Source organism: Nannospalax galili, unplaced genomic scaffold (assembly GCF_000622305.1).
Source record: "Nannospalax galili isolate Female #2095 unplaced genomic scaffold, S.galili_v1.0 scaffold646, whole genome shotgun sequence".
NCBI lineage: Eukaryota > Metazoa > Chordata > Mammalia > Rodentia > Spalacidae > Nannospalax > Nannospalax galili.
Genome location: NW_008355279.1, coordinates 2491625 through 2501602, shown reverse-complemented (window position 1 = coordinate 2501602; position 9978 = coordinate 2491625). Strand labels below are relative to the sequence as shown.

At 35.6% G+C, this 9978-nt stretch overlaps 1 protein-coding gene across 4 annotated transcripts in view; it reads right to left on the bottom strand.

The window, feature by feature from the left end:
• The window catches only part of Wasf1 (WASP family member 1), a 62852-nt gene that overhangs the window by 6849 nt on the left and 46025 nt on the right, over positions 1–9978 (bottom strand). For all 4 annotated transcript variants that reach the window (XM_008852419.3, XM_008852416.3, XM_008852417.2 and 1 more), the window contains exons 3-5: positions 6517–6651; positions 1589–1742; positions 402–519 (exon numbers count right to left, since the gene is read on the bottom strand). In XM_008852419.3, the coding sequence (XP_008850641.1) occupies positions 402–519; positions 1589–1742; positions 6517–6651 (407 nt within the window). The remainder of the gene's footprint in view (positions 1–401; positions 520–1588; positions 1743–6516; positions 6652–9978) is intronic.

Here is a 9978-nt window from a genome sequence, read left to right as displayed (position 1 = left end):
CCTGCCTCTGCCTCCCAAGTGCTGGGACTACAGGCGTGCGCCATCCACCACGCTCAGCTCTACATGTCTTTTTATCATTAATACGAAATAAAGTAAATTCAGGTAATTTCTTATCACAGTGCAAAATGGCAACCCAACAGACTGGTAACAGGTATTTAGTAAGAATACAATAACCTCCTGAAAAAGCCTAGGGCATGCTGTGTTGCCAAGAAGTATTAGCTTAATTGACTATTTACTAATATCTACACAGCATTCCTTTGTGACCTGTCCAGTTACAAATACTTTGGTATATGAGCCCAGTAAAAAAGGCTGTCAAAGTATAGGATTAATAAAGTTCTGCATGTGCAACAAAGTATAAATATATAAAAAAAACCTGTCAAGTTTTAAATCTCTTGTAATACCTTCTGTTTTCTCTTCTCCTTCCTCTTATCCTCCGTATCTTGCAACATTTTTTCTTTCCACAGATCAAAGAAATATGAAGGATTGGTATAAAACTTCAGACCTTCTTTACCATCATCTCTGAAATACAACACATTTATTAAAATAGATTAGGAAAAACAGAGACACAACCAGAAGAGAAACTCTTCCAATGAAATGTGTTTCCCCTCATATTAATAAAATACAGCATGTGTTAACATATGGCCTAGCCAGGCATGGTGCATGTCTGTAATCTCATAACTCAAGAGGACAAGGCAAGAGGATCATAAGTTTGAGGTCAGTCTGGGTTATAGAAGGAGAATAAACCAAATATTGCCAAAGAGAATATTGCAGCAATCTAAAATTTTTCACAAATCAGAAAAATTTGGAAAATGGAAAAGCAGACGCTTTTCAGAGTTGGTACTAGTACAGGATAGCTGTTCAACTTTAATGCTCACTTTTGCTGAATACTATTTTCCAAGTCCTCAATAATAGAACTATTACAAATAGTTCTGCCAATAATCAAAAGTCTGGAAAGACAGGAACATAATTTAGAATAGAAAACTTTCACAGTTTCTGTTGTACTCTCATTATATCCGAAAGGCATTTGAACTGTCAGTTTAACGGTAGCATCTACACCCACTGACCAGCATACTGAGCTGTAGTTTCAAGTAACCACTGAACATCATTTTATCCAGGGTTGCACTGCACATCGCAAACTGCCTTATTTAACAGAACATGTCAAAGAACCCCAAAGAAACACTGACTAATTCTAGATTTCATTTTAAGTGGTAGAAAATATACAAGAACACTGCATATCATTATGCAGAAAGTGAATATATACATATCAAGAATAGATAGCACACAAAAATGGTAAACTTTTTATGGTGGAATTTTGGGTTCTTTATTTGACTAAAAATTAAAAGGACAATAACTCCTTGACATCCATATTAATAGCTTTGCCAGTGCTACTCATAATAATGCCTTGAACAGTTCTTGTTGCTTGAATGTGAGGATCTTAGAGCTGATTTAAAGAATGATTTTCTGAAAGCAGTAGGTAGGGAGGCCTCTTTGTTGGCTAGAAGTCAAGGAAATTAAAAATATCTCAGAAGAATGAGACAGTAAGATTTCATATTTCATATTCATTATTTATTCATATTTATTTACTGACCTATAAGGAGTGAGTATATTGAGAGGTGGAGGTTGTTCACAGACATCATATGTCTCTTGCAATGGAATAGGCAAAGTCTTGCGGTCGAAAAGCTGCTGATCTTGAATTGTGGAACTTCTGAAAGCTTTTCTCATTGTTATATCTTGCAAAGACACTAAAACAAAAGTCACAAGATCATGTTATTTTACTAAGATCACTTAACTTAATAATAATACTGTATATTGCTTAAATATAAAATACAGTAATTAATACTGTAATTTGCTTAAAAGCTAGCATGCCCCCAAAAGATTGTGTGGCTTTAGTGACTCCTAAACAAAGAATCATTCTAAATGCTCTATCACTGTCAGATGGTATTCCTACCATCCTCTGCCTTATCTTCCCATTCAGATGGGTCTTAATGCAACCTTTTGTTTCTAAAGCTCAGAAGGCCCTAAGGATATCTAAACCAAATCTACATTTCCTACAAATACACTGTTCTTTTACCTGCTATTCTTGCCCCCGTATCAACTTAAAATTCTTTTATTTTTCTCAGTAAGCTTTTTCCCTCACCACTTTTTATTCCTTATTAGCTTATAATCAGTAGTAACTTGAACTAATTACTCGTAGCATCGTAAGCTAAACATATTGCTGGTTTCTGGCTATGTATACATGTGGGTGATCTATATTAAGTTTCTACTTCACACTTTTATCTGTGCTATAAAGATTTATATCTAACCATAAATTTTTGAAGACTGAGACACTCATATATTTGTATCCCCAGTAAATGGTACAGTCCCATCACATACACGATGAATTAAAACAAACTTCATTTACTAATTTTCTTTTGTGCTATCCAGCATATTAAAATAAGGAATGCACCAAAATACTGCAGTCTTCACATTTAGGGTGATTTCTTCACATTAAAAAAGTAGGGAGAGCCTGTGTGGTGGCTCACACTTGCAATCCCAGCACTTGGGAGGCTGAGGCAAGACTGCTATAAGTTCCAGGCCAGCTCAGACTATAGAGTGAGACCCTGTTTCAAAATTTAAAAAGCTCAATTAAAAAAAAAAAAAAAACCTACAAAAATATTTAAAACATGAAAAAAAGAAATAAAAAAATCTTACATATTTAATATGACCTTAAAGTGTATAAAATCTTCACACCACAGAAATACCAGTAATCAATCACAATGTTCAACTATCTCCCTAAAATGTACGCCTATTATTTTCACAATTAAAATTCATGAACATCTGGAACCATATGGCACAGTGGAGCCATGAGACTGGCTCTGCAATGCTCACACTGTAGCTGCGTTTTCAAAAAATATGCCGATGGCCAACTTGTGACACATTTAAAAAACACCAGAACAAAATTCAGAGAAAGAAAGAAAGAAAGAAAGAAGGAAGGAAGGAAGGAAGGAAGGAAGGAAGGAAGGAAGGAAGGAAGGAAGGAAGGAAGGAAGGAAGGAGAGAGAAAGAAAGAAAGAGAGAGAAAGAAAAAAAATACCACAAAAGCTTTTGCTATTATCACTAGGGAGAGTTTGGGAAACATTTAATGAGTCCATACTGTACACATGATGGATGCTTCCATTAATTCTTATTTCATTTAAGAATCGCTATTTCATTTTTAAATACAAAAAAGCCAAATGTAGGAAACAGGTAATTGGCTCAACATAAATGGTTAAGGCAGCAGAGCCAGAACGGAAAACTCAGATCCTTGTTGAGGTGAGTTCTTTGCCACAACACACATACTGTCCTCAGGACATCAGAAGTGGCCGATGTTTTTGGCAATGAACATGAACCATTGCTGCCATTCCCTTATTCTACTTAGTAACCATGAAAACAAAATGGAGTCTAAATTCAAATTCCCAAAGCTCTTTTGGTAAAGGATATGAAAAACATGTAAAATAATAAGCACGATGTACTTGTCTATCTTTAACCCCTCTCTATCATGTCAGAACACTGTGCTGTGACAAAGTCCCTTCCATTTGACAATCTGATACTGCCTCATTAGTATTATTACACAGTATGTTAGAGTTCAATATGCTTGCAAACAAAGTCAAATTAAGTATAACTAAGTCTCTGACACTCTTACACTCTAAATTAAATTGGTAGTTTCACTGTTAGCTACTACCTAATGATAATACAAACTAGTTTCACACTCTGTAATTTAATTATGTTCATAATATTACTTTTTTGATCTCCCACTGAGTTTCAAAAATCTAGATTGAATAATTAAAATTCATCCTACGCAACCTGTCCCAAACAAATCCAAACTAAGCATTTAGCTTTAGTATTCTCTATAGTTTCATATAATTTTAAAGTAAGTATGAAAAAAAATGAAACATATATAATTCTGAAATGCATATACCTTATTTTGTGGCATCTGTATTTTCACTTCCAAGCTTAATGACAGTACTAAAATATTTGTTACAATTTAATACTACGAGAGTAACCAGAATGCCTTATATACATGTATGAAGTTGCCAAAGAAAATTAGTAAAAGTTATATGAAAAATTAATAGTATTTTAAAATTTAACATTAATTTTGCTTTGTTACAAACTTTTTTGTTTTTTTTTATTCTATAGTTGTTGTTGTTGAGGCAGAGTCTCCTTGTAGCTCCAGCTGGCCTGGGAAGTCCCTATGTAGACCAAATTTGCCTCAGTCTCTCAGAGATCTGTCTGTCTCTGCCTCCCGAGTGTTGAAATTAAGGTGCACACCATACCTAGCCTATTTGCTACAAATTTTTTATATAAATTGTATACTTGAGAGTATGTATAGCTATTAAGTATTTTTGACTAGTAACAATTGTATTTCAAGAATTTTATAAAATGTGATTAATGTACATGAGTTCAAATGAATATAATTTTGGAATTTCAAAGGAAACTCCAAAAAAGATAACCTACAATGTCAATCATACACATGATACAGATCTGAACCCAGAATATTTAAAATTTCTTAACAACTGCACAATAAACAGATAATCCAATTTTGAGGCTGGAGAGATAGTTCAGTGGTTAAGAGCACTGGCTGCTCTTGTAGAGGACTGGGGTTAGGTTCCCAGCAACCACATCGCAGCTAACCATCCCCAACTCCAGTTCCAGGGAATCCAACACCCTTTCCTGACCTTCGTGGGCACTGCACGACATGGGCACACTTACATACTTGCAAGCAATACATTCATACACATAAAATGGAAATAAAAATTTTTAAAAAGCTAATCCAATTTTAAAATGGGCAAATGGATAGTGTATGGGAGGAGGACAAAAAAAGGGCAAAGAAGTGAATGAGTATTTCTCCAAGAAAATACAAATGGTCTGTCAGCACCTGAAAGAAGCGCCACATCATTAGTCATCGAGGAAATACAAATACAAATGAATCTTAAGAGAAAGTCAAAGACCACTCATTCATTGGAAATGTTCAGAATAGGCAAACCCATCTATACAGAAGTAGATTAGGGACAGATAGGGTCAGGGAAAGAGAAGGAATGGAGAGTGGGGCTTCCTTTGGAGTATTAAAAATGTTCTTAAATTGACTGTGGTGATAATTGCATAAACCTTTGTTGACTATGCTAAAAAACCAAAATGAAACAAAACAAAAACCCTGCTGATCTGTAATTTTAATGGATACTATAAGATATAGGGTGTTAAGTTAATACATAAAATAAGGCTTTATTTAAAGCTGTAGCTCTCTCATGTCCAGAACTAAGAGTTTATAAGCAGTATAAATGTTACATGGTATTTTACACATTACATTAGAAAAAGCAGTTTTTTCAATACCTTAAAACACCAAAATACTCATCATAACAATTTACTTTGTGCTTTTTTTGATATTCTTTAATATTTTAATTATTCATTTAGATGTAACTTGAATTTATGCTAAAAATGTTATTCAGCAAAGATATCTGAAGAAAAATCTAAAAATAATCACATTAAACAATTCTCTATAATATGTGTTTTTAAATTTCTTTTGTGAATAAAAAAAGTAGAGGAATTTGGGGAATATCAGTGTTTCAAGGTATTGAAAAAACAACATTCACACAAGGTATCTACTTATCTGTCAAGGTATGAAATGTGCTCTTACCACCCCCAAATTTCTATCATTATTTAACAGTAATGTGGATTTTTTTAACCTGATATTTCTGTTTTAATCCTGACACAAAACATTTCTAGTCTATATACTGTCAATGTGCTTTTGGAATGTTCATAAGGAGATGGCAACATTCAATTAAATAACTAGATCACAGTTTAGCAACATGTACTCCCAAAGGCATATTAAAAAAAGATTACATTGAAACCATAGGATTTCTGATACTTTATAAATAGTTTTAAATTCTAAGACAAGAGCAGATAGAGAATAAGGAAGAAACTCGGCCCTGGTGGCACCTGCCTTCAATCCCAGTACTCGGGAGGCAAAGGCAGGAGGATCCCTGTGAGATCAAGCTCAATCTGGGGCTACAGGGAGATCCTGCCTCAAAAAGACAAAAGAATAGAGAGAAGAGAACTGAAGAAAGAGTCCAGCTAAAATGCCTTCTTCCTGTCAAAAAATTAAGAAATAAATAGTATACAAATTAAAAAAAAAATTGGAAAACCAGGCCAGTCATGCTGACAGCTCTTACAGATAATACATGTACAAAACAGGTCAGTGGCAACTAGAGCTGTAATATAATCAGGTCTAATGTTGTTCTTAAATACACTGCTTAGCTCAAGGTTAAGGGCACTGTCTGCTCTTGTGGAGAATCCAGGTTCGGTTCCCAGCACCCATATGGCAGCTAACAACTGTCCATAACTCAGTTCCAGGGGATCCAATGCCTTCTTCTGACTTCCTTGGGAATTGCACAACACAGGTGCACTTACATAGATGCAGACAATACATCATATACATAAAATAAAAACAATAAAAATATTTAAAATGCAATGTGGGGGAAAATACAGTATGAATAAACTTACATTCTTCTTCTTTAGGATCAAGCTGTGTAACACTAACAGACAAGCGGTCCACACGTTCTTGCAATGAGTTAACTCTGAAGGAAAAACTATGTGCTTCATTGAATAATTCTCCAAATATATCCTCAGCATACTTACCTAAGCAAAAATGAAACACATACCATAAAATGTAATTGTGATCAGAGATTAATATTAAGCAATTTAACCATTAAAAGTGCTGTCCTGTTGAATATAGCATTTGGAACTATTTTAAACTTTTAAACTTTAAACCCTGTGCTAAAGTCATTCAGCTATGACAGAGTGGAATGAATAAGAACCAAAATGCTGGGAAAGCTGACTTTAAATTTATTTCCCTGCTTTCTGCTAGATGACTTGTGTCTAAAATGGAAATAATTCTACCTGCTTTATACTTACCTACCTGCCTGATGAGGGTTAGGGGAAGATTATAATGCAAAAGTACATACAAGTAATAGGTCTTTTAATCAAATTCACAGCCTTACCAGATGTTCTGTTTCAGAAATACCCCAAATAGTGACTCATAAACTTATGAGAGATGTTTTGCCTTCTATTACTATAATTTCTTTTATTTTAATTTTTTAAGATTTTTATTTTATGGGGCTGGAGAGATGGCTCAGCGGTCAAGAACACTGAATGTTTTTGCAGAAGACCCAGGTTTGAATCCCAGCACCTACATGGCAGCTAACAATGGTCTGTAACTCCAGTTCCAGGGGATCCAACACCCTCTTCTGACCTCTGTGAGCACTGCACGACACGAGTGCACTTACACACATGCAGGCAATACATACATACACATAAAATAAATAAATAAAAACAATAAAAAAGAAAAGATTTTTATTTTATGTGTTTCAGTATGTGTGGCTTGCTGCTCAAGGAGGCCAGAAGAGGGCATCGGGTCCCCGGGAACTGGAGTTACAGACAATTTTATGCTGCCACATGAGGATGCTGGGAATGGAACCCAGGTCCTCTGCAAGAGCTACCAGTGCTCTTAACCACTGTAGCCCCTGTATATATTTTTTTAATCATTAAGTATCTAAAATTCTTGAATTTCTTTAGTATGTAAATCCTTATTACCAAAAAGTATAAGCCAAATATAACCAAAATTCCACAAAATTCACTATTTTAAACAGAGGATGATATTTAAACAAATATGAAAAGTAATTTAATAAATGAAATTAGATCAAATCTTTGCTTCATTCACTGTGAGACTCTGGTATCAACCCCCTCAACCATCAAATAATAATAATAAAAAAAAACAGGTCTCAAAATCAAGTTTTAGGAAAAGAAGACAGGGAACAAAGGGCCTGGTAGTATACCTGGTACAAAATAAGATTCAGCAGCAGGTAGCCTTACTTCAGTATCAAGTACCAGCCACAGAACAGAGACATATACATCTAACTTTAGGTGTGGGAACATGTTAAAACTATTTCTAGACAGACAGTTTCCTCGGCAGATAAAAGAAGCATCCCAGGGGTGGGAGAAATGGCTTAGAGGTTAAGAGCACTGGCTGCTCTTGCAGAGGACCTGGGTTCAGTTCCCAGCCCCCACATGTGGCTAACAATGTCTGGAACTCCAGTTACAGGAGATCCAACGCCTTCTTCTGACCTCCGCAGGCATTGCACAACATAAGTGCACTAACATACACAGGCAACACATTCATACACATAAAATAGAAAATAATAATAAATATTGTTTTAAAAAAGAGGATCCCAAATGGGAGAAAATGCAGGTATACAATTATGTACTTACTTAACAATGGTTATGAGCCAAGTGTGGTGGCGCACACCTTAGTCCCAGCACTTGGGAGGCAGAGGCAGGTGGATCTCTGTGAGTTCAAGGCCAGCTGGGGCTACAGGGAGACCCTGTCTCAAAAAGATTTAAAAAAAAAAAAGAATGGTTATGGACATGTTAGGGATACAGAGAATGAAGAGACTACTTCATCTCTAAAACAGGTCAGTTTAATGCATGGCATTTTAATTTGCAGTTTGTTCATGGCTAAAAGTATAGGCAGAGTTTTAGATTCATTTCTATTTTTTTCTGGAGACAGAGCCCATAGCTTTACAACAATCAAAGGTCCCCCCCAGAAGTTTAAATGCCACAACAGCAGTATGGATAGCACCTCATCCATTCTCTTTTACACCCCTTCTTACATTTCCAATCTATCTCCACTTTCCCTCCAGAGAGAGGTAAGATGAAGTTTACAGTGTGAAACTGGCTGTGTACTGAATTTCAACTATGGTTACATTAGACTTCTCTCTCAAGAACCTACAATGTCTCATCTATAAAACTAAGCACAAAGCTTCTTATCTAATATTCTGTGTCTTTCAGACAGGCTTCACCATAGGTATCCAATGTCACGTCACTTCAGTCCTCCTAATGAACACATTATTTTTGTTTCTATCCATTTGCCTAAGTCATAGAAACTGAAAGTATTCCTTCCTCACTCTCCACCTTTTCAAATTCTTCTGGTATTTTAAAGGCACAATTCAATTCATTCTTCATTCAGCAAGCCTGCTTTAAATCATAATTCACTTCTGATTCCCCCCCCCCTTTTTTTTTGGTCTTTTTGAGACAGGGTCTCCTTGTAGCCCCAGCTGTCCTGGAACTCACTATGTAGACCACGCTGGTCTTGAACTCACAGAGATCCGCCTGCCTCTGCCTCCCGAGTGTTGGGATTAAAGGCATGCGCCACCACGCCCAGCTTGATTACCCTTTTAAAATAATTCCTACAATCTATAATTCATGTTAGAATGTTAATGTTAATTATATGCCTGTGCATTCTATTCAGAATGGTTTCTATACTTCTCATAGCTGCAAGTCTACTAAATGAGATAGGTTATTTTGGGACAAGAACTGCATACATTTATTGAAAAACAGTGTTCAATTTTCTCTCTCCAATGTCTACTTATCTACTTTGTCTTATAAATTCAATCTACTTGTCTACTCCCCTACCTTTCCAGTATGTTATCTATCTAAATTCTATGGTCTAAGTCATAGTTTGTTCCCCAGAGGTGACACTGAGGTGACAGAACTTTAGAGTTAGGGTCCAGTACAAAGTAACTGGATCGTAAAGACATCCCTCTCAGAAAGATGTAATATTGCTCTCACAGACTGAATAGTTCTGAAGGGAGTAGTCTATAAAGGAAAACTACCCCATGCTCACCTTCTGTTTCTGTGTCACACTATGATACAATCAAGAGGGCCCTTACCAGAGGTGGAACAGATAAGGCTGCTCAAACTTGACTCTCAACTTTGAAAACTATGACTTAAATATATCTTTTCTTTGTTAAGTATCCAGCTTTGTAAGTATTTTGTTATAACAATTAGAAATGGACTAATCTGCTATCTGTCACATTATCTGTATTTGAGAGCAAAAAGTAGACTTTCTTAGCTCATCTCAGCAGAACGAACTTACAATACTCAACAAGAAAAAAACCATAGAAGAAT